The sequence below is a fragment of the Chinchilla lanigera genome, unplaced genomic scaffold, assembly GCF_000276665.1.
Source record: "Chinchilla lanigera isolate Chin_1 unplaced genomic scaffold, ChiLan1.0 scaffold00051, whole genome shotgun sequence".
Taxonomy (NCBI): domain Eukaryota; kingdom Metazoa; phylum Chordata; class Mammalia; order Rodentia; family Chinchillidae; genus Chinchilla; species Chinchilla lanigera.
The window spans coordinates 16,473,010-16,497,954 of NW_004955452.1; the positions used below are offsets into that span (position 1 = coordinate 16,473,010).

At 41.9% G+C, this 24,945-nt stretch overlaps 2 protein-coding genes across 2 annotated transcripts in view; both read right to left on the reverse strand.

Annotated features, from left to right (window-relative positions):
- Rragc (Ras-related GTP binding C) overlaps positions 1–13,327 on the reverse strand; it is a 16,911-nt gene extending 3,584 nt beyond the window's left edge. Inside the window, exons 1-6 of the mRNA XM_005395231.2 lie at positions 13,003–13,327; positions 11,161–11,364; positions 10,004–10,203; positions 7,007–7,121; positions 5,712–5,854; positions 2,840–2,988 (exon numbers count right to left, since the gene is read on the reverse strand). Coding sequence (XP_005395288.1) covers positions 2,840–2,988; positions 5,712–5,854; positions 7,007–7,121; positions 10,004–10,203; positions 11,161–11,364; positions 13,003–13,239 — 1,048 coding nt within the window. The 5' untranslated portion in view covers positions 13,240–13,327. The remainder of the gene's footprint in view (positions 1–2,839; positions 2,989–5,711; positions 5,855–7,006; positions 7,122–10,003; positions 10,204–11,160; positions 11,365–13,002) is intronic.
- Positions 13,328–17,056: 3,729 nt separating this feature from the next.
- On the reverse strand, positions 17,057–23,980 carry Mycbp (MYC binding protein). Its single transcript, XM_005395230.2, has 5 exons — positions 23,894–23,980; positions 23,629–23,701; positions 19,976–20,024; positions 19,427–19,556; positions 17,057–18,255 (listed from the first exon to the last, which is right to left on the reverse strand). The coding sequence occupies exons 1-5, from the start codon at positions 23,906–23,908 to the stop codon at positions 18,211–18,213; spliced, it is 312 nt and encodes a 103-aa protein (XP_005395287.1). The 5' UTR covers positions 23,909–23,980; the 3' UTR covers positions 17,057–18,210.
- Between the last annotated feature and the right edge of the window lie 965 nt (positions 23,981–24,945).

A 24,945-nucleotide genomic window follows, 5' to 3' on the forward strand; every position in this document is an offset into this window, starting at 1 on the left:
AAGAAAACTGCAGAGAACTGGCAGTGAGCACATACAGCACAGGAGGAAGGCAGGAAACTGGGTTGACCGCAGAGACGGCCATATGAGAATTGCTGCTGAGAAGTGCTGAGAATCAAGTCTGAGTGAGGAGGTTAGAGCCAAATTAAGACGGTCCTGTGTATTAAGAAAAGAAAAAACTACACAGGGCTGAGAATATCCCTAAGTGCCTGCTTAGCATTCTTGAGGCACTGGGTTCAATCCCCAGCATTGCCAAAGTAGGGAAAAAAACTACAAAGACAAGTTTGGCCAATTTAACTACAGAAACTGACCCTGAGTCAGGCACGTGACACATCCCTACACTCGCAGCTACTCTGGAATTTGAGGCGCAAGGATAGCTTCAGCCTAGCAGTTAAGAGCTGTCTGGGCAACAGAGCAAGATCTCATCTCAAAAGAACACTTCTGCATTAATTGTACAATAAAATTTTTACAAAGAAACTGAACACTAGCCAGATGTTTAATGATACTATTAAATTACTGTTAATTTTCTGTTTACTAATACTAACATTATTACATTTTTAAAAGAGCATTAACTTTTCAAAAATGCCTACTATAATACATATGAACAATATGATTAAATGTCAGAGAGTTTCTTCAAAATGATACAGAAGAGAAAGATATAAAGTAACATGGCTATGATTTTGATAATTGTTGAATCTGGTCGACAGATTCTTTTTTAAAAGGTTATACTATTTTCTGTACTTTTTCGTACACTTGACAGTTTCCACAACAAAGAGTAAAAATATAGTAATAACTGCATGGAGAGAGGAAGAACACGAAACAAAGCCGAATACAGGTAAATGAATGAAGCAGGGAGACGAGCGCATGGAGATTCACCGTGCTGGTCTACTTTTATACACACTGGGAAATTTCCACAACCAAAAGTTCTTTTAAAAAAATCTTGCTGGGAGTGGTGGCGCACGCCTGGAATCCCAACACTCAGGAGGCTGAGGCAGGAGGATCGTTGTGAGTTCAAGATTCACCTGAGCTACAAAAGTGAGCTCAAGGTCAGCCTGAACTGCATAGCAAGACCCAGTCTCAAAAAGAAAGACAAAAATAAAAATAAAAAAATAAAAAATCTTAAGAGTAGAATGGCTAGAAATAATTAGCAGGGCTGGAAATTTACTTCAGTGGTAGAGCACTTGCCTAGCATATGCGTAAGACCCTGGATTCAATCCTCAGCACCACAAAAAGAAATTTTTTTAAAGGTATATAAACAAGTAAATTGCCAAAGAAGTATGAAGAGGACCAAATGAGATAACCATTTTATCCTGAACAGACTGACAATAATTAAAACAGTCCAACATCAAACATTATCATCAAGAACAAGAAGTCGTAAAGACTCCGATACAATAATGACAGGGTCAAAATAGTAAAGCCACTTTGGATAGCAGTTCGGTTTAGAACCCTATACAGATTCTCAGTGCATGCAAAGACAAAATTATTCACGGGAATTTGTCACAAAACTATTTTTAATTTTTAGAATAATCTAAACTTCCCGCAACAAGAAGAAGTACTGCACACTCAACTCACAGATAGTATGTGGCAGTGAGAATGAATGAACCGGAACTGTGCTGTCAATCTGAGTAACTCGCAAACACAACTTTGAAGAGAAACAGGCAAGTGGCAGCAGACAACTTCTATTTAGACATCATTTACACAAAGGTACAAAATAGTCTGTAGTGTTTAGGGATAGATATAAATAAATGAATAAACCACGCATAGGAAAACTAAAACATATATAACACAAAGCAGAAAATGACAGCAATACACAAAGAACTCAACTGTATTTGTCATATTTTAGTTTTCATCTCCAAAGTGACGACATACATTTCTGATTTTACAAAAAGCTGTGTGTCTGAAGTAGGGCAGCCAAGAATCATGAAACAGGGCGGAAGACAGTCATCAGCTGATGACTGACACAATGGCCAAGACATCAATACTTATATTTCAGTGAAGACGTCTCACTAATAGCTCCAAACAGAGAATGGGAAGTAAGAACTGGAGACAGGGCCAGGGATGTAGCGATGTAGCTCAGCAGCACAGCGCCTTGCCTGGCAAGTGCAAGGTCCTGAGTTCGATTCCAGGTACCAAAAAAAAAAGAACTGGAGATGGGAATTTTCAACCATCCACAGACAAAAGGATTAAGCAAAACCACTGACTGGAGGAGCTGACTTGGAGAGATAGTCAAGCTGCAAGCAGAAAAGACCTGACTCTGAAGAACACAGGATTGGGAAAAACAGTGCCAGAGGAAACTGGAGAGGCAATCAGAGAAACACAAAATAACCCAGAGGGTTCGGCTGGAGGGAGGCAAAGGGAAAGCAAGCTTTGAGAGAGGAGCGGCTGATGCAGTCACATGCTTCTGAAGGCTGAAGAAGCCGTGCAATGAGGAAAGGCCACTGAATGCAGAGACGGTGACCTGGTCACCGCTGGAGAAACAGGTTAGTAACGGGTTCAGATGGAATGAAACTGATCTGAAACAAAGAGGCCTGGAATAAAAAACTTGATTTAAACTATAAGATCAAAGGAAGGAGAGAGATCCCGTGAACTAGACACAGAAGGGACGGGGCCAAAGTCATTTGAGCTGGTTTTTTAACATAACCACTTATCTAACACTGAAATACCACTTTTTACTGTTTTTGAGAACCTGAGAAGTTACAACAAAGAATATAACAGCTTTTTAAAATACCATTACCAGGGCTGGGGATTTAGCTCAGCGGCACAGCGCCTGCCTGGCAAGCGTGAGTTCATGAGTTTGATTCCTGGTACCGGAAAACAAAAACAAAAACAAAAATACCATTACCTTTCCGTTCAAAGCTCTCTTCCCTAAGAATGCAGACCAATGCCAAAAATTTAGTCACCTCCTTTAAATAAAGGACAGTGGTGTTATTCAGCTTGATGATCGCCATAGACTCTTTATCATAAGCGCTTCCACTTCCATCTTCCTTTAACCTATTTTGAAAGAAAGTACTCTTCAGCACTGTCACATTTAATGCACCCAATGACAAGTCTCCCCATTTAGATTCCTAAATTTCTTCTGAGAAAGCAAATTACTGGCTTAAACATACTGGAACATAGTTGTCATTTAGATGTAGAGACCACAAATACAGAATCTCAAGAATTCTTATTAAAAACCACCAGAAGTTCCGCACCCATCCATTACTATCATAGGTAATCAGAATTTGGAGGAAAAAGCAAAAATACACGTAGATCTTCACCAAGGAAATTACATTTCCAACATTCTGCCAGATGGGGCTACTCAGAGTGTCACAGTGTATTCTTTCCTCCACCCCTACCCGCCCTTAGAAAGGGTCTAACTCTGTAGCCCAGGCTGGCCTTGAACTTGTAGACCTGCTGCCTCGGCCTCGGAGTGCTGGGATTACAAGTACTGTACTCTGTAGGCTCAGCTGAGCTGCCTCCTCTGGCCCTCTTGGACCTGCCGCCACCTCAGCAAGTTTCCTTAAGGAACAGTCACCAAGTCAGGCTTATCAAAGCTTTGCTCAACAAGCCTTTTTATTTTTGGCTTCCTCACAAAAGCCAGAAAATTCCTGGACTACACAGAAACAGTCGCAGCTGGAAACCAACAGAAATTATGTTGAGTCCACAATTTTTAAAGAGGTAGGTTCTAAAAGGTTCTTCTTGGGGGAGGGTGTTTGGTTTTGTTTTTTGTTTTTCAGACAGGGTCTTGGTATGCAGTTCAAGCTGGTCTTGAACTCACTATGTAGCCTAGGCTGGCCTCAGACTCACAGGGATCCTCCCACCTCAGCCTCTCAAGGGCTGTGATTACAGGCATGTACTACCACACACACTCAGCTTCTAAATCTTTTTTAATGTACTTGCTTAGCAAAAGTTAAAGTTGTCTAGCTATTGCTAAGAGCCTTTTTAAAAAAGCAGTATTTGCCTTCAAAAAAAGCTGAAGGAAATACTTTAAAAAGAGAATGTTCTGGCAAGTACGAGGTCATGAGTTCGAATCGTGTACCAGAAAAAAGAAAATGTTAACAGTAGTTGGTTTTCGTAGAAAACAATGCTTTTTTTCTCCTGTTTTTACTTGTCTGTATTTACTATGTTTTCCATGAAGAGAAGTTTTTTTAAATGATTCTGAACCTTATACCTCCTTCATACATTAATTTTTTTTTTTTTAGAAATCAATTTTATTTTTATTGGGGGTTTTTTTGTTGTTTTTCTTGAGTCTTGCTATTTTAGTACTTCAGGCTGGTCTTGAACTCACAGTGACCTCCTGCCTCAGGCTTCAGAGTGCTGGAATTACAGGAGTGAGCCCATCAAGCCTTGGAGCTAGTTATTTGGGGTTTTTTTGTTTGTTTGTTTATTTGTTTTTGAAACAGACTCTTGCTTTGTAGTGCAGGCTGGCGTTGAGTTCACTATGTAGCCCAGGCTGGCCTCAGACTCACAGGGATCCTCCTGCCTCAGCCTCCCAAGTGCTAGGATTACAGGCGTCCACCCCTCACGCCCCTCATACATTAATTTAATCCTCATAACAACTCAGATAACAGGAATTAGTACTATAGTCCTATTTAGCCACTTTAACTCCTTTCTACAGTAAGTCAAAGTAAACTAAATAGAAGTAAAACTATGCCCATTTTAAATATACAAAAACTGAAATTTATTAAAGGTAAAGTGGCCTCCTAGTGAAGTCAAGGCCAAATATAGTGTTTTAACTTAATTCCATGCGGTTTCCAGTATCTTGCCTATCTAGTATTAATAAAGTTGATTTGGGAAGGCAGAGTGATGGTGAAATAAATGTCACCTTTTTAAAAAAACATTTAAAAAAACCGTTTCCAGGCTGCGATGTAGCTCTGTGGAAGAGTATTTGTCTAGCATGCACCAGGTCCTGGGTTCAATCCCCAACACCACAAGGGAAAAAAAAAAAGAAAAGAAAACTACTTCCTTTTGACTGGAGGAGAGGAAGTCATAAGTGCTAAGTATTCTCAACGTATAGTTAGACACTGAGTAAATCATGTTCTATGCTACATGGAAATTGAGAACAGGCACTAACTGTGACAAGAGGCTCTGACAGAGACAACCCTGACAGTGACCTCCTACACCAGTGGTGGCAACCTACAGCATGCATGCTGCAGCGCACTGTTTGTATCACTGAAAGCTCTACAAGGTTCACCATCACTGCTACGTACCACAACCTGCAGCCATAAGAAGCTGCGAATCTTCTAATGCCAAGCCAGTATATGATCTAGAATTACACACTAGCAGGAAAAAGAAGGAAGAAAGGTATATTCTGGAGGGAGGGATGTACATGAGTAGAACATTGCTCGCCTACTATATCAGAGTCCCTGAATATAATCCCCAGTGCTAAAACAGAAAAAAAATCCAAGTTCTATTCAAAGTCTGATTAGACAGATTTGCTTTTGGTGATTCATAAAATGAAGAAATTAACATATACTAATGACCTTAAAAAACTTGCTCAAAAAAAGTATTTAAAGCATTTAGTGTCATGTTTTGGTTTTGGTTGTTCGGGTTTTTTTGGGATAGGTCTTGCTATGTAGTTCAGGCTGGCTTGAACTCACTATGTACCCCAGGCCGGCCTCAAACTGTCACAGGCATGTGTGTCGCCTCATCCAGCTTATCTGCTGCAATAGTTTTTAGGACTTTGAGGCAAATATGCTTATCGGAATTCCTACAGAAACATGTATATAACTTACCCATATATACAAGACACATCAATTACAACATCAATCATGTCACAGCAAAGTTCATAAGACTGCATATCCACAGGGGAGCTGTCTGTCGCAATGTAGATTTTGCTGACAACATCAAAGAGAAAAGCTTTTTCAATACCTGAATTCTTGGAAAAACAAAATTAGGAAGTGTTCAGTTTCTTTTAAGAATCACAATTTACAGTTTATTGACTAATATCCAAGATCATATTTAATTATACAACCCAATGCCAGAACACAAACAGTATTTGGTTGAGATACACTTCTATTATCCAAAGAATGAAAAGTGGAATTATTTCTCTGCTTCAAGTTACTGACATAACTGCACAAGTCAAATGTTTTTCTTTCTCTTTTTTGCTTAATTTCCCAAGGCATCACCAAAAACTTAACAAAAAAATTCCCCAAACTCAAGCTATACAGCTGGACATAGTGGTGCATGCCTGAAATGCCAGCACCCTGGGAGGCAGAAGCAGGAGGATCACAAGTTCAAGCCCAGCCTGGGCCACTTAACAATTCAGCAACCTCATCTCAAAATTAAAAAACATAATGAAGGACTGTTGGTGTAGCTAAGTGCAAAGCCCTGGGTTCAATTCCTAATGGGAGCAAAGGGTGGGGAATCAAGCTAAGCTATACAACATTTTTAATCTTTTATTATCATAATCAATCTCTGGTTTGAATGACCTTGCTACCAGAAACTCTTTATGCGAGCAATTATCAAAACAAAGAATTACAGTTTGATATCAACATCTAGCACAACCCAAAACCCTCAAGTGTTAGAGTGGGGTCACCACACATTGAGTTCTTCCAAAGTAATGTTTGGAAAATGTAACAGATACATGTTGAATTTACCGGGGGACAATCCGTTTTTTTTTCTTAAGCTGGATCCTCAAAGTAAGAATGTTAACATATGATACAAAAATTATAGTTAGCGAGGAAAGGAAAATTTCTCAACATGACCTCTAAGGAGGTGGAGATTTATATTAAACTAAGCTACATTCCCAAGATTTAGTCTTTTCTAGTTACTACTCTTTTTACAGGAAACAAGTATCATGAAGATTTTAACTGAGAAAGTACAAGGAAATTTTTCAGCTGTTCCTTACAAACAAAAGGGAGGATAGTACTAAGAATTCACAAAATAACTCAAAGACAAAGTACTTTATGCCCTTATTTATTTGCATGCTATTTAAGCTAATTCAAGGCCCATTTTTGTGAGAATCTGGAAACACAAATATGTTTAACAATGAAAACAGAAACTAGAGTGAATGAAGCAGCTCACTTACTGATATGAAGATATTTAATAGGTTTTCCAAGGTCGGCAGCTGTGGAATGAGTTTCTGCACCACCTTACTAAAGGCTTCAAATATTGAATGATCATAGATACTAGTCAAATAAAAGCTGAAAAATACAACACAGAAAGATTAATGTACAAAACACCTAACCACTTCCCAGCCCAATTATCTAAATACAGAATGACCAAAAATTTGCATACTTTATTAATTTTTATAACATAAGAGAAAATATCAGAATGACAATTTTATCAAATTTATTCAATACATAAATTGGTTGAAATGGCACATGCCCAAGTGACATTTGAGATGGCACGTAACACACGTGCTATCTGCTTGGCTAAACCGTGAAGTGGTTAAGTTTAGTGACAACTACATGTACAATGAGGTTCAATAGGTTCAAGTAAAGGCAATCTTGTCTACCTTCCCCATTTCTCCAGATTACAAGTGCAGTTTCACACCTGGCCTGTGGTGATCATTTGCTTTACTATATTTTCACAGAGGGCAACTAAGGCAGCACCCAGGGAAGCACTTCCAGATGCAGAATCTCAATGTGTGCCTAACTCCTTGCAACCTGACCCCTAAAGCTTGGTTTCTTAAGCACTTGAGATAAAAATCAAGATTAAAACCTGAGAGAAAGCTAGAAGAAATAGGTGACTTATTAAAAAATATAATCCAGGTTTCTACTAAAATGACATGTCCTCAAAAAATAGTAATCCTATACCTGGGCTGGGGATTTAGCTCTGCGGCACAGCGCCTGCCTGGCAAGCGCGTGGTCATGAGTTCAATTCCCGGTATCGGGAAAAAAAAAAATCCTGTACCTGATACTTTCCATCCCTTCACCCTAATTTTTCCTCAAAGCATTGGTAAGTCCTTAAAATTGTACCAATTAGGGACCAGGGATATAGCTCAGTGGTATAGTGCCTGCCTGGCAAGCATAAGTTCCTGAGTTCAACTCCTGGTACCAAAAAAAGAAAATTGTACCAATTATTTATATGTGCTTTTGAGCTATTATTCACCAGAATATAAGCTCCACAAGGAAAGAGACTTTTGTCAGTCTTGCTCACAGGGGCAAATTTAATGCCCTGAAGAGTGCTTGTGAGTACTGTAACTGCCTACAAATGAACAAATGCAACTGGTGCTTAGAATTTAGGTAAACAGTATAATGGGGTGGGTGAAAGCTGGAGCCCTATGGAAAACAGGCGTCTGCCAACCTAAAAGGATATACAGCAGAGAACATACATAGATTTCATAAAACATGTATAAATGAAAGAAATGGACCTCTAACAATTTTAATACTGTGAACAATTCTATCTGCTTTTTTCACTTAGGAGTATAATCGTCTTTATATAATTATATTCATGACACATTTATACATACATATTATAAATTAGAGATAAAGAATTATGTTTACCACCTTATAGGTAATTTACAGATACTTTCAAAGAGTTGATGTAAGAATGTAATCCTATGCAAGCAAGGGCTCCGCTCCAGGTGTGAAAGCAATGAGGCAGGTAAGGACAAATGATCTCACAAGCACTAGGAAAAAGGAACACCATTTTACACCATTTCCTTTAGGCAAAAAGATTAGCAGAGCAAGCAGAGTCTTCTCTTTGTAGGTAGGTGGGGACAGGGAGAACCTGCATCCTCACAGGACATTTTACAAAGCTGAGTTTCTAGAAACTGGAAATCAAACAGAGCCTCATCCATAGACCTATTAGTACTAAATAAAAGTGTGATGCAAGGAAGTGTAGCTCAGTGGAAGAATATTTGCCTAGCTTGCATGAGGGCCCTGGGTTCAATCCCCAGCACCACACACACACACACACAAAGACAAATAAACAATTTAAAAATTAAAGTTGGAAGCAATATTCTGCTGAGGTTAACATGGTCTAGGGTTCTGGGATGGCCTGAAACAGGCATGCAGTAAGAAGAATCATGAAGTTCCAAAATTAATAGTGGATTTCTAAAAAGAAAAGATTGAGGAATATTATAGGGAGGCACTTTTACAAATAATGGTGGATTCTGGGTTTCTATAAAAGCTTTAAAATTTTAATTCAAGCAACCTAGAGGTCAATGAGACTTTTCTAAGTTTGCTAAAAGAAGATGATTTTGGAGCCTGAAACCTGGGGAATACTAAGCGCAGGAAGAGGGTTGGCTTGAGCCTATAAGGAATCACTGTAACAGACAAGGGAAAGGCAAATCACTGCACTATTATTCTTCTCTGCTTCCCCTTTACACTGCAGGTATCGCTGAGAACATTTTCTTGGGTACTTCAAAAAAAAGGGGGTAAGATGTATAACAATATTCCTCATATACTTTTAGAACACAATACACCATCATCATCCTATTAGATGTTCTTTAACAGTTATTTCTTAACATTTAATTATAAACCAGTCGTCTTTTAAACTTAATAACAGCACTGCAAATTTATAGGATAAACTGCCTTAACCCAAACCTTAGAGTTTCATCAAAGTATAAAGTGTTTTTAAAACTAAGATATACTGTGCTTGTTTTGGTAGCACATATACTGAAACTAAGATACATGAGAATCAGCCCAGAATTGAAAATGTGCCTCCTTTAAGAGGCTCTTCCAACAGAGAAAGATACAATGAAGACTCAAACTACAATTCAACAACAAATGTGACAGATTCCTTGCACTCAGGCAAAGGAGTGGGGGAGGGAAAGTGACAAAATCAAGAGGAGGGAAGTCCCAAAGCAGATTTCTGCCATGAGGAAACAGCCTGACTCCAGTCTCTTGAGATGAATTTGCAAAAAACACCAATGAAAACATTTCACATGACTTCAGTCTTCAGGAAAATGAAAAGGGGGAAAAAGTTACTTCTCAATAACACCACATTCCCAAAACAGCTTGGAGATCAGAAACATTACAAGTAATGTTAACATCACAAGCAACAGAAAGCCAGTGTTGTAATGACAGAGATGGGAATACATTTACAGGGCTCTCATATCAAACACACATGTTGTTACCTAAGATGGAGTTTTTCTAGCCCAGCATCTGCAAGGTCATCATTGGCCCTTTGATGAATGTCCCTCTGTGTTTCTATTTTGTGATCATCAGACAGACCATCAACTTTGTGAATAAAAACCTCAAAATTCATGTCTGGGTTAACTTTGTAGGCTTTAGAAACAGTAATGTGAAGTCTTGTTAAAGCCTCCATGTAGTCATCCTGTAAGTCAGAACAAAATATTTTTTAAAAAGAAATCTTAGAAACGAGTTAAGAAAGCCTCAAACCACCTTTTTCCCCAACCACAAAAAAAGTATTATCCTAATTATTCATAAATATTCAGATATACCAATTTAACTGGCTCTTCAATTTCTTAAGCTAGAAAATTCAATTACAAGTTAACACCTATAATTTTTAATATCTATAATAAAACCAAGGAAAAGGACAATGGACATTTCTTCCCAATAGAATTTTTCAAAGTAATCCCAGCTCTGCCATTTACTAGGTGTGTGGCTTTAAGCAATTGCTTAAACTCTTATGATCTCAGTTTACTCATCTGTAAAGCTGGAATTACAATACCTACCTCACAATGCTGTGAGGATTAAAACAGCTCATGTATGTGAAAGCACCCATATGAAGCCTATCAATCAGCATTGCTAACTTTAAGCTTATTTAAAGTATGCCTCTTACAGATAGGAGCATACCCCATTCATCTGACTGCCCGCCACACGGTGGGATCTTAATAAATTCTTGTTGGATTACATTCATTTTGAAAAAAAACTATTCACTCTAATATATAGTGACTCAGTTCTCATATTCCTTTATATTATGGGCACTTTTATACTTCAGAATCCTTTCAGTGATCAATGTCAGTACAGTAACAGTGAATAAAATACAGCAGCATCTGCTAACCAATGAAAGTGGACAGCCAATGCTACCTGCTCACTAACCAGGACTCAAGGACATAAACCACATCTCACAACATCTGATACTGTGGAAATTGCACAAGGACACGTGCTCCCAAAGCACCTCTGCAACTGCATGTCTTACGCTGTCAGGGAATCTACTGGCAAAGAAATAAACTACTAGCACATGACATGAAAGATAAAACAACTTTCCTTTGTCCTACATCTTTTTCACCATCAAGGAGAAGAAGTAAGTATCGTTATTCCTAACTACCTGTGCATCAATGACATATATCAGTGCTCCTGTTCCCCTGAAGATCATTTCGTAGTCAAAGGTTGGGTCAAAAAAGTCCATTTGCCCAGGAAAATCCCAAATCTGGAAATTCACAAAGGAGCTATTGGAAATGTCGTCTTTGTAAATCTTGTTGGTACTTTCCAAAAAGAGAGTCTCATTGGGTGACATCTTATGAAACACCACCTGTTGAGGAAAATAAAGACAATAATATCACACTTCAATTTCAGAATTTAAATTCAAAATTCCAAGTTGGATTCACTTTTAAAATAACTGATCCTACATTTTTAAAATTTGAAGAACTGAATGCTATATCCACTTTATTCCTGATGAAAGAAGACATCAAATTAATTTGTATCCAGTCTATTTTGAAGCTGAAACTGTTGGTTATTTTCTCTGCACCATATTCAGTACTAGTTGTATCACAGTCTCTCACCTTCACTTGTTCTCTTACTTCCCATGGATTTAAACTTGTCAAACTCCACTTCTAGATTGTTAACATCTCATAGCTTAAGTTTAAGAAATTTTGTTCATTCAAAAACTACTTGAATGCCTACCTCAGGCTCTGAAGAACATTAAAAATTAAAATGGACTGGATCCTGCCTACACTGAATTTGTAGTCTCGTGGAATAAAACAAGGACAGTAATAAACCAAATAGAAAGTGAAAATGTGCAAAGAGGGAGGAAGGCCTATGGGAGTTAACAAGTAGGCAGCTCCCCTGAGAAGGTACGGTAAGGCCACTTAGGAACCACAATACTAACAAGCCATACAATTCTAACATAAAACTAATTTGTCTCGCACTGTTACTTTGCAGAAAGAAAAAAACAGTTACTTCCAAGATTCTGTCAGTGAGATAACACGTGAGAACTACAATCAGTTTACCAAATGTGTACAAGACTTGTTGTAGAGGTGAAAAGCAAGGTAAATAAAGCGCAGTAATCCAGGAAATTCGGAAGCTACTTTTCTCAAATATCTTCTCTACAACATATCACACAGAGATTTATTTTGGGAAGACCTCTGCAACAGAGTGGAAAAGTCTAAGGAAGTACTTCAATTAGAAGCTCTGTGTGTAATGGGGATGAAGAAGTCAAGCCTGCCTCTATGGCCACTTTACTAAAAAGCATACAAACCTCGGTTCCTACTTGATCGACCCAAATGGACTGGTGTCCCCTCTGCAAAACATTCTCGAAGTCTCCGAAGATTTTTGTAACCACACACCTACAGGTCTCCTTGTCACCAGGAACTACACTCACCAGGTCAAGCACTAAAATAGATGCACTAATAATTCCCAATTCCCAGTAATGTAACTGCGAAGTCTCCTTCAAACTACTAAAAAAAGTATTAAAACGCCCAGTGCCTGAGTCACAACTCCTTCTGACGCTACTCCCCGGGGCTCGGCTGGGAACCCCTGCAAACTCTGGTCACCTGAGCGACAGCGAGCGTGAGAAGGAGTCCCCCACGCTCCAAGTGAGGGCCGGAGGATACTTCTCGGATTCGCCCATCGATGCCACCGGGGCTGGGTCCAGGGGGTGGACGATCGGGCGGTGCCCCGGGCACCTGCCTCCAGCCTTCTGCGGGTCGCCTTCTGCGACCCACTGGGCCTCAGCTGACTCGGGCGTGGACGCAGAGGTCCGGGTCGCCGCGCGGGCCGCGCCTCGGCTCTGCGCTCGCAGGGAGAAGAGAAAGCGCGCCGGGAGCCAGGCAGGGACAGGTGGCCGACGCCCTCGCCCGGCTTCCACGCCGCAGGCACCTGAGCCCCGCGACGGGAGAGACGGGAGAGGACCGGGCGGAGGGGGCGGGAGGGCCGGCGCGGCCCCGCTCACCTTCTGGATGGACGACTTGCCGCTGCGCCGCAGCCCCATGAGCAGAATCCTGGGCTTGGAGCTGTCAGCGCCCCCAGGGCCGCAGCCTCCGCCGGCCCCCGCCCCAACGCCGCCGCCCGCCGCCGCCGCCTCCTCTTCTTCCTCCTCCACGCCGTAGCCGAAGTCCTTTGGAAACGAATCGGCCGCGCCGTAACTGCCGGCGAGAGGCGTCTCCTCCGCCCCGTACTGCAGGGACATGGTGCTGGACCGCCGCCGCCCGCGCCTTGACAGGCCAGGCCAGGCCAGGCCGCCGCCTCCCCAGGCCGCCGCTGCCACCGCCCCCGGGCGCCGCCACCGCCGTCTGGCCCGCCCCCTAGCCCGGGCCTGATAGGCCCCGAGACAGAGCCCGGCCTCTCATTGGCAGTCCGAGCCGCCACTTGGAGGCAGCAGGGTAGGTGGTACCCCATCACGTGCCCGGAATCACCTGACCTGCAGCCGCGGCGGGGGGAGGAGGAGTCACGCGGAGGGCGGTCCAGCCGCGCCTCTCCCAGGGCTCGGGCCGGGGCCCAGCTTACGCGCGTCGCAGTCCTCCCGCACGCGCCTTGTTCGCCCGTCGCGTCCCAGCCTCTTTCCAGTCCCCGGGAGCACCGCAAAGGTAGACGCTCTCTGGGCAGTTGGGTAAGAGCCGATAGCCCGGCTCCTACCATGGTGCTCGCACAACCATTATTGCTGCCTGCGATGTCCTGGGTGCCTAACGTACACAGAACTGGAACCAACTCAGATCCTGCCTGCCCTCAAATTGCTTGGATTAACAGAGATCGGACCTCTGCGTAAGTAGCCTTGGTACGAGATATTACATGGGAAAGCTGTAGGCATAGATGAAATGCTTAGGAATCAGCAGGGTGAGAAAATCTGTAAGGAGGTGGCGTCTGAGCAGAGCCAGATGGTAGGATAGGTTGGGATGTGCGAAGATGTGGAGGAGGAGCCAGTAGAGGGCAAAGGCAACCGAAGCAGCCATGGGTCAGTGGTAATAGCTTGTTCTGGCAGGTAGCTAGACCCAGACCGGAATCAATGCAGGCAAGCTGCTGACAATGGATACTGCTGCCGCTTTAAACTCACCAGCACTCAAGGTCCTTTCTCATTTAGGCAGTCTAATTCTCCAGTAATTCCACCCTCCCTTAGAACGTTGCATTGTTTATGATCTTCAGGTTAAGAGTCCAAAGGAGTGAATAATGAAAGCAAACCAAAGCACATGCTTGTTATCAAATATGTTTGAGAAAGCTAAGGAATTTTCATCCTTCAGTCTCTACAACTGGGAGTGTGACAAGAGGACCCTCTTAATGCAGTCTTATACGCTTTAAAAAAAAAAAAAAAAGCAAGATGGTAATGGTCCTGACCTTCCAAAGAGGCTTCTTGATTATGAAGGGAAAGTACACTCATGCAGGTCCTGGACTTTGTGTGTGAAACTAGAAGTTAAAGGCAGGACACACCCTTAGAGGTCATCTGTCCCAACCCTTATGTCTCTGGCTGATGAACTTGTGGAATGCATGTAACACTTTTTTTGAGGGGTGAGGTTTAAGCCAGGACCTTGCTATGTAGTTCAAGATGGCCTTGAACATGTAGTCCAGACTGGCTTCGAACTCCTTGCAATCCTCCTGCCTCAGCCTCTGGAGGGGCTGGAATTCCAGGTGTGCACCACCACACCCAGTAAAATGCATTGAAATATATCCTCCTTGGGTGTTCATGGGGGATTGCTTGCAGAACCCAGACTAGAGGATACTCAAGTCCCTTATGTAAAGTGGCCCAGTAAATGCACATCCTCCTCCTACTCTATCTCTACACTGATTATAATCCTAATATAATGTAAATAACGACGGTATTATATAGGGAATAATAACAAAAGTCTGTGCCTGTTCAATACAAACACATTTTCCCCCAAATATCTTTGATCCATGATAGGTTTATCCATAGACGCAAAACCATAGGCAGGGTCAATTATAGTGCCAAAGAAGGAAAACTTACCATCTCAAAAGGCAGACAATCCCACTGTGGCAAAGTTTTGTTTAAAAACTTTCTTATTTAAGCCAACAGTCACAAATGCAACCAAGTGAGAATTATCTTAATCTTTTTCATAAAAGTCCTTCAAATATTCAATTGCAGTCCTCATTACCCACTAGGATAGTCTTCTCTGTTCCACACTAAACAGCTTCAGTTCCTTTAACTGTTCCTTATTATTACTTCTGTGATGCTGGCCAATAGAACTTCTGTGATGACAGAAATTTTCTGTATCTGTACTCTTCAACATGGTAGCCAAAAACACAGACTAGAAATGTTGCTAGTGACTGAGGAATTGAATTTTTACTTACTGTCCACATGTAGCTAGTGGCCTCCATATCGGACAATACTGACTTATATTTGCACATTCCCTTTCCTTATTGGTCATTCTTCCAAACTTGTCAACATCTTTCAAATGTTTGGCACCCACAGAGCAATACTAATCAATAAGCCTTCAGAGTAACTATTTAGAACCTAGAAAATATTTCTTTCAATGCTTTACAAAATGGAATGTTTTTAAAGTATCTTGGAGTATAAGTGGTTCGCATTGATAATCACTGGAACTAATACTGTCAGCAATCCTACTTCTTAACCTTTTAGAAAACTGCATTTCTAACATAAATATAAGTCTTGATATTTCAACCAGCTGGGCCCAGCAGTTTGTGTATTCCAGGTTGATAATCATTTTAAAATGTATTCCAAAATAGTCTACCCACCAGCCGTTCTGATTTTGTAGCACTTAAGAGATTTGGCATTACTACCCTCTGGTCTGTTTGCAGTCCTTCACATTTTACAAGGCATTTTTACGTCCATTATATTTAATTTGATCCTTACACAACCTTGTGAGGTAGGCAAGATGTGAAATCTATATTTTACAGATAAGGCAGCTGAAGTGCAGCAGGAACTGAAGTGATGAGATCCAGTTTCTAACCCATTGAGCATCTTGTTGAATACAGTCTTCACTCAAATCCTTGACAGAAATGTTGAAGGGCTCCTCCAGAAGCCAGGCTACCCTGAATATCACTAGCTGGTACAGCAGTTAAAGCAGGTCAGTTCCACCTGAAGTGTGATTATCTAAACTATATGTTGCAGCCAGGCGTGGTGGCGCACGCCTGCAATCCCAGCACTCGGGAGGCTGAGGCAGGAGGATTCTTGTGAGTTCGAGACCAGCCTGGGCTACAAAGTGAGCTTAAGGCCAGCCTGACAGCGAGACCCTGTCTCAAAAAGATTTAAAAAAAAAAAAAAAACATAAATATAGGTTGCCTTGCTGTCCAAAAGAATGGTACAAGAGACAGTCACTCACTGATATAAGTATCAGTACTAATCCAATGAGAGAAAAGCAAATGAGGACTGGTATCCAGGAAAAACGTTTTTTCTTTCTCTTGTCTGTATCTACAGAGGGACTCCTATATCAACTGCTTAAAGAAGCCAGGTCCTCCCGCTCTACCAAAACCTTCATGGGGTCCTGTGTTATTATTCCTCTGGCTCTCAGCACATCCTAACCCACCTTGTAACTGTTTTTCTCATAACCTACTTCAAATCATCTTTACCACACCAAGCACTTAGCCCACTACTGTCCATGTAGGAGGCACTCAAATTGGTAAAAGAGAAATCTAGCCAACTGAATTTTCTTCTAGTACTATCTGGCATGCCTCCAAAAACAAACTTGTGACTAGAAAAGACTGACAACTGCCACATTCCTATAATCGTGACTGATTAAAATGGCTTAGTCACAGTTTTCAGCAGGTTTCAGTGCCTTTGCTGGTTACACCAGCTTTCACTGGATGTGCTGCTTGGCTGGTTAAATTTGCAGTGCTGGGGATTGAACTCAGGGACTTGTATATGCTCAGCCCTTTATCCTCAGAATAACAACAGGTTCTTTTAACACTAGGGACAGAATACATGAAATAGGAACACTTCTTTAAAATGTCAACCTACCAGTGAGGGAAAAAAGTGATCAACAAAGCATCTGACAGCAAGTCTTCCAAAAGAAAGGAAAAAAGACTAAAAAACAAGAATATAGTGCATTACCACTTACAAATCTTTCACATACATTCTCATTTGACCCTCACAACAACCCTGTGAGGTAGGCAACACAGATGTTCTTCTCATGTAACAGATGAGGAAAGTAAATCTCAGAGTGGTTAATGTGCCCAGAGTTCTACAGTTAGTAAATAATTTGTATTAGTATCAGTCTTTGGCCTAAAACTTCAGCACCCAGACTCCCCTCATATATGCCCACCTACTTCACAGGGATAATGAAGATAAAATGAATTCAAAGCTAGAAAAATACTTCGAGGAAAAAAAAAACAGTATATAATTATACCAGTAAAGTGTAATTGTCCATGATAAATGGCTCATTCCCCTTCTCATCCCAGCTTGTGCATAAACCCAGAACATTATATTACCTCTGTCTATACTAAGCAACTAGGTAAGGCAGGGTAACAGTGTGATCCTGTTTAACGTTATATAAATCACAATCAGGGTAACTGCATTATTAAGCAAAATGAACAACACACAAAGGCTAATGAGCAACTAGGACCCACTAAAGCACACAGCAAAGCAAGGCAACATTATCAGATAGGGCGTAATTGCATAGAAGAAAAAAGTGGTGTCAGAGTTCAAACTGGCACACACATAGTTATCTAAGGCAAAGTGGTGGCAAAGAAGAGTTACTTGTTCCGCATTATATAAACAAGAGCAGAAAATTCATGGGAACCCATGCAAAAGCATCGTACGTCACAGATTTCTCCAGGTGCCTACAGGGAATATAAATACTGTTATCTTCATTGTAAAGCAAGATTGTACCTATGCTCATATCCTGAACTGAACCAAGGAACAGCTCCACACTAAACGTCCTTGGGTAAAATACAACCAGTAGTATTACTCCTAATCAGACTAATAAATAGAACGTCTTTTAAGGTAATGCGTTAGATGGCTGTTTAGGTTTTCTTCCGGATTTACTTTGGATTCTCCTGCTTTAAGACCCAAAGAAAGTTATATTGAGTTTTTATTGGTGATTCTAAGTATATGTGTTTATAACATTTAAAGTGTGAGAGGTGAATTTAACATATTAAAAGTTTTATAGCATCGGTTCAGAAAGGATTATATACTATGCAAACTATTCCAGTCATACAAAACCATTTTTCAGTGTCTTTTCAACTGAGAAGAATCCTATTCAGCACGCTTCTCCTCCTGAGGTGGTTCATACTGAGCAAGCTATGGGGCAAAGACAGAGGAGTTTAGATGAATTTTATTCTAAAAATCTTAACAAAACAAAATGAGACTATATCCAATTTAGTTCTTGAATCAGTAATCAGTTTCTATATCTATGCTGCTTAAGTCATTCAGTGATTTAAGATTTAATACAATCAAACCTATTAACAGCCCTTTTCAGATAACCTTTAATATTATTGGGAAACTGTAATTTTAGTCAATGGGTCAACTGTTCAAATTCTTGATGTGAGATAACCTTTATCTTCCAAAGATGCTGTGACTTATGGTAAGGAACTTTCTTTCCCTCTACGAAAAGGTTTACTGCAATTTCCCCTAAAAAGTAGAGGAAAGGGGTTATATACTATGTTATATACCATATATGGCCAGTCAGTGAATACGAACTGATGTCTTTGACTTAAGAGGTGCCAGAGAGTTAACCAGCACTTGTACACTGTGGAATCTTAGATAATGTAGGACATTTCTTTTAGACTAAGTTGTGAATCCTTGCAAGAACACTAGGATTTGTGTTCTTCCGAATAGCTGTCAGACTTAAAAGGCTTATTGAGTTCACTGTGCTTTAGTTTCCTCACCTATAAAATGTGTACCTACTTCACATATCTCACAGAGTTGTTCAGAAGACAGAACACATTATAAGAAATATCTACAGTAACATAAAATGCATTATGTGATTCAACTTCCAAGACAAGAGCTGATAATCTGAAGTTGATGAAAATTCTCATGGTTAAACAAAGAACAAACTTCAGCAGTAGATAAAATTAAGTGTAATTCTTTAAATTTGTTAACCCAGGGTCACCACATATAACAGTATAGATTGTGCACTGCACAGCGCTAGGAGGTGCCATTTACTAAGGAGTGGCCCCATACTGACCTAAACTGATTAAGAATTTTAGAACTACCCCTTTGCTGATAAGCAGAATTAACCAGTGTTTCCATCTTTTTGTTGATGCAGGTTCCCAAAAACCTCTTCTTAACCACACTTTGCTTGTCCTGTTACAGCTTCTCTTGATTTTTCAGATGGGGCCTAACTTTGCCTTGCACTTGACTCACGTCGATACTCGCCCTCCTTCCTCGGCTGTCCATTTTAGTGAGGTTGGCATCAAATAATCAGTAGAGGTGAAATTATTTTTAAAATGAATTCCTTTTAAAAATTTACCTTTGCTTTCAGTTTTTTATTTTCTTCTATAGTAGCTTCATACTTCTCTTTCATTTCTGCTAATTCTAGGCGAAGCAGCTCAATTTCTGGATTTTCTGGGGTAGCAGCTCCTAAGTGATGCTTTAAAAAACTTATTATCACTGTTAAGAATTTAGTTCTTATAACTGCATGAAGCTAATGAAGTAGCCCAGAGTAGCATCAATATTCCTGACCAGAATTCACCCATGCATCCATCAATATTTACCCAGATGATCATCCAGATCTCCAAGGAAGCCGGGCATAGAGGCGCACACCTGTATTCCCAGCACTCAGAAGGCTGAGGCAGGAGGAGCTCCATGGGTTTGAGGCCAGCCTGGGCTACATAGTGAGTTCGAGGAGGCCTGAACTACATGGCAAGACCCTGTCTCAAAAAAACAAACAAAAAAAGAACTAAAAGGAAAACAACCTTTTCAATAAGCAAAAGTACTTTAAAGGTTATTACTACCTATGTGAAAAAATAAGAATTTCAAAAATAAGGCCTTTCTCGGACTCCAAAGATGAAAAGGATACTCCAAAGCACTATTAGGTTTCTCTGGTTCTTCATATAAGGCTACCAACACTGCAAATCAAAAAGCAAAAAAAGCAACAATTAAAAGTCTTAAATTTGAATGGCTGAAATTATATTCCATAACTCAATAAATATTAAGTGTCTACTATATGCCAGGTATACTGCTATGACTATCCATGTAGTGGTGAACAAAACAGACAAGGTCCCTGCTCCTAGTGAATTTACAGGCCAGTTACAAAGGATAAGCAAGGAGCTAGACAAAGAGTTTGAAACAGCAATATTGGGTAATAGGCTGCTGGAGCACACTGAAAGAATATTTAACTCAGCCTAGGGCATCAGAGAAGGCTTCCTAGAGGGAGGGAAAGACCTAAGACTACTGATGAGTGTTTTGGATAAAATGAGATAGCGCGGGGCATGAGAACAACATATTGAGGCACTGACACTTCAATATGGCTGCACTGAATTATAGATAATATAGCCAGAGAGGTGGTTAGGGGCCAGGCTGAGGGTGGGGGGTTATGCAAACTTGGCTGGACTGTGATCCTAAGGACCACAGACATGATTAAATGGCTTTAAGCACAAAAGGGACAGATCACTCTTGCCTGATTTGCGGAAGACTGAAGTGAGACAAGGATAATGGCAAGAAGAACAGTAGAGGCTGATACGGCAATCCAGTTAAAAAAGATAGTGACCTGTACTTGAGTGATACAGGGGTGGAAAGAAAGAAAGATGAAAAAATTTACGGGAGAAATTACTAGGGCTGTGGTAGTTACTGGGAGAAGGTTCCAATTCAAAATGTTTAGGAATGAAGTTTCACACACAATGTGCTAAATAAACACAAACCACTTTACACTTAGCATCCTCAAATCAGGCAGGGGGTGTGATTTCATATCTGTTAGCTCTTGTGAGCACTCCCCTGCTTGGCTTCTATTGAACAAATCCCTCCTGGGATTTACTGTTCAGATAAAATCTCTCTAAACCAATGGTTAACCACTTCTGAATCTGAAAAATCTGATAAAGCAAAAAATATAACTACACATACAAAAGTGCATATCTAGACCCCAAAGATGCCCTAAACTATTTCACATGTGTTCCTTTTGTTTTCCAGTTCTAATAATTTAAGATAATATAGGTAGTATTAAAGAATCAGATGGGCAACTACTTTTAACAATGTCCACTGAAATATGTTCATAGAATTTTGTTTTTGAGAAACTGGTAAAAACCACTATCTTCTCTCTCATCCTTGCCTGGCCTTTCAATGTCTGTCACAATATGCTTATGCCTCTGTTGATTAATTTTGTAAAATTATACGCTCAAGCCTGTTTCTTCACTTCGACTGATCTCTACTTAATCCTAATTTTATAAGCTGTAGATGTTAATATTCTTGCCCTTTCCTCCTCTCTCCCACCCCATTCCTTTCAGCTTCTAAATGTCTTCAGTCATATTTACAAGGTTGGTAATTGCAAAACATAATATAAATGTTCAGTTTCCTGAGCTTTTCTATAGATGAATATACTTCCTTTTAGTCAAACAAGGAGAGCTCCATATCCAGTCATGTTCCCATTTTTTGCCTGAGTAGCCAGGGTTTTTAGAGGTTGATACAGTGTTCAAAATAACTAAGATGCCTCTTCTCCCAAATGATTTATCATCTTAAACTTTAGCCATCCTCTTCCAATGTTTTAATGTTATAAGTACTTTCAAATCCTCTTGGAAATAGCTGCATAAAAGTATAAGTTTGTTAAGGTGTCTATGTTTGAAGCTGAAAATCAAATTTCAAATCCTATCAACAGATACTATGTTGTCTGTTGTTATAACAGAGGCTGGAAATCTAAGGAGGTTGGGGGTTAAGGTAGAGTGTGCAAAGGAAAAGAGGCCTCCAGGGATTTCCAATCTCTCCTGAAGGAATTTTTTTTTTTTTTAAGACAGGGTCTCACTATGTTCAGGTTGGCCTTGAACTAACTACTATGTAACACACTGGCCTCTAACTTCCAGAGATCTTCCTGCCTCGGCCTCTCTAGTGCTGGAATTACAGGCATGCACCACCAGGCCTGGCATCAGGAAGGAATTCTATATTGTGCATCTCCCTGTGTAGTCATTCATCTCCTATAACTGTCACTCTCCTTCCTGTTAACCATTCTAGCTTTCACCCCATCTAGCCACTCTGGCCTTTCACAGATTCAATATCCCTTATCCAAAATATTTAGGACATGAAGTACTTTAGATTTTCCGAGACTTTTAAATGTTTTCATATTCTTTGTTTGTTTGTTTGTTTGGTTCTTCTCTGGTACTGGGAATCGAACTCACAACCTTGTGCTTGCCAGGCAGGCACTGTACCGCTGAGCTAAATCCCCAGCCCCCTTAAATGTTTTCATAATGAGAGATTTGGGGGATGACAATTCATTTATGCTTCATATACACCTTACATACATAACTTAAAGTAATTTTACACAGGGTTTCTAGTGTACTTCCATTCTGATTGTGACATGTCATGCAGTCAGGTATGGGATTGTCCACCTTTGACATCAAGTCAGTGCTCAAAAATTTCAGATTTTAGAGCATTTTGGATTTCAGATTTTTAGATTTGGGATGCTTAACCAGTATTTCCTGAAACTCTTGACATCATACACTATTTCATTCAAATGTGTGCTCAAACATTACTTTGTAAGAAAGCCCCCCAACACTACATAAAATGCTACCCACTATCCCCTACTCTTGCTAGGTTTTATTTTAGTCGCTAATGTGTACCACTAGCTGATGCTATGTATTTCTTTATTATCCACTTATTTTTAAGATAGGGTCTTGCTAAGTTGCCCGGGCTGGACTCAAACTTGCAATCCTCTTGCCTCAGCCTCGCAGACTGCTGGGGCTACAGGCAGGCATCACTAGGGCCTTTTTGTCCTACAGCTCTGTCCCCAGTGTTTAAGACAGATACCTAAATAAAATGGTTAAAGAGAGAAATGAAGGTGTCGGGCTGGACTTGAACCCAAGTCCTTCACAGAGCTACATCCCCATCGCTTTTTATTTTTTATTTGCGGGCAGGGTCTCACTAATCTGTCCTCCTGACTCAGCTTCCCAAAGAACTGGGATTACAGGCGTGTACCACTGCGCCTGATGTAAATTTGTGTTATTTGTGTGAACACTACAATCATTTTGATACGCCCTCAAGTCTTTGGCTGTAACTGTCCTTTACAAAGTCCACACAGTCTAGGAACTGCTATAGACGGGACTGAAAAGCCACAAACATCTATGAATCTACTTGGGGAATTAGGCTCACTCAGCTACTTTACAGCCCACATTCAAATCGGATGATTTTCCAGACTGCCTCTTGTGCGGGCGGCATCTGTTCCTGAACCTTCTAAAGACTGCAAACCTGTAAGGCAAGGAGGGCTCGGGATCTCGAGATCTTAAACATATCCACAGCGGCTGCTCACGGCAGAGCAACGAAAGTTGGAGCGACTTCGCAACAGCTGCAGGAGTTTCACTCCCGGCGCGGTGCGCCGGTGCGAACGAGCCTCCCCGCGGGGCGCCGCTGCCGACCCCGGGCCCGCTCCGCCGCACCCGGCTGCCTTCCCGGCCCCCGCGCACGCCACCGCCCGCAGGGGCGCCGCGCCGAGGAGCTCCGGGACGCAAGGCACCCTCGCCTGACCATGCTCACCCTTGGTCAGCGTGTCCAGCACCCCCGACTTCTCCAAGTACCTCCGGAACTGCTCGCGCTTCGAGTCGGCGGCCTGAGGAGACACCGCGGGTCAGAGACCGGAGCCCGGGGCCAGGGCAGCGAGAAGGCGCGGGGAGTCCAGCAACCCGCCTCCGCCTCGCCGCCTCAGGCCCCCAAAACCTACGCGCGCGCCCCGACTCCCTCCCGGAGCCGACCAGCGGCTGGCTGCCGCCCGTACTGCCCAGCCACGCCGCGCCCCTCTCACTTTGTAATGGGCCATAGTGACAGGGGCAACGGCGTCGCTGGCGCCGGCGACCGTGGCAGGCGGGCTCGGAGCAGCACTGCGCGTGCGCAGGAGGGATCGCGCGCCTGCGTGCTCGCGAGCCACGGGCCGCGCTCCCCGGGGTGGGGCCTGTTTTCATGGCGACCGAGACGCTCCGAATCCCCCACGGCTGGCCGAGCCGAGGGAGGCTGCGTACGCCCGCCCTTCGAGCTGTCGGAGTGCCGTTGTCCCTTTCCTTCCTTTTCCGGTCCCGTGGTGACTCGGTTGCTGAGCGAGGAGCAAGGTTTCGGTAACGGCGCAGGACGCTCCGGGGCTGGCCGAGGTGGGCGTGGTGGCCGGGCGGGCCGGGGACTGGGCTCTTGCTGCGGGGTGGGTGGCCCCAAGTGGCGGTGGCCGCACCCTTCTCTGTTGGGACCTCGGAAGCTAGGCTGAGCTGCGTGCTGGGCTTTTTGGCTCTCATCCAGCAAAAGGCAGGACAGACGCAGGGCGCCGCTTGGATTTACAGTGGCGTGAGAGGAGTGTTCGAAATTATTTGTTTCGGCTCTAGCCTTCATACTTGAGTCTCCATGTTTTATGGCTTATTTGAGTTGAGGTGGACTTGTGAAGTGTGAGCAGTACAGTGCTAATAAAATCTAGCTTCCTGTGTGCCAGGAACTGTGCTAAAGATAGGGGTTTTTCGTTTTAATCTTTACAATACCCCTGAGGTTTTAGAAACTGTAATCCCTTGTATTTTCCTGCGGAGCAGCTCCAGGGCGTTCCACAGATCATCACAGGGATCTTTGATCCAAAAAAAGGGTAAAGCCTTCCCTTAACTCTTCGTATAAAATAACCAGGCCTCCTACGATCTGCTCTCAGCATACCTTTGTGATTGACTTTCCAGAATGGTCCAGATTTCACGTGCTTTTCTGCTACCCATATGCCAGATCCTTGTACCCCAACATTTGAAGATGGGCACAGTACCTCTAGTCCCTTTTTTTTTTCCTGCTGCATTTCTCTGGGTCCTCTTTAGTTCTCCAAATTTTTTAAAGATGAGA

Excerpts from the sequence above, each read along its gene's own strand:
- Mycbp (XM_005395230.2), bottom strand. Across the intron at positions 20,025-23,628 it reads GCTGGACACGCTGACCAAGG|TGTTGGTAGCCTTATATGAA; the intron begins GTGAGCATGGTC and ends TTTGATTTGCAG. Across the intron at positions 18,256-19,426 it reads ATAAAAAACTGAAAGCAAAG|CTTGCTCAGTATGAACCACC; the intron begins GTAAATTTTTAA and ends TTTGCCCCATAG.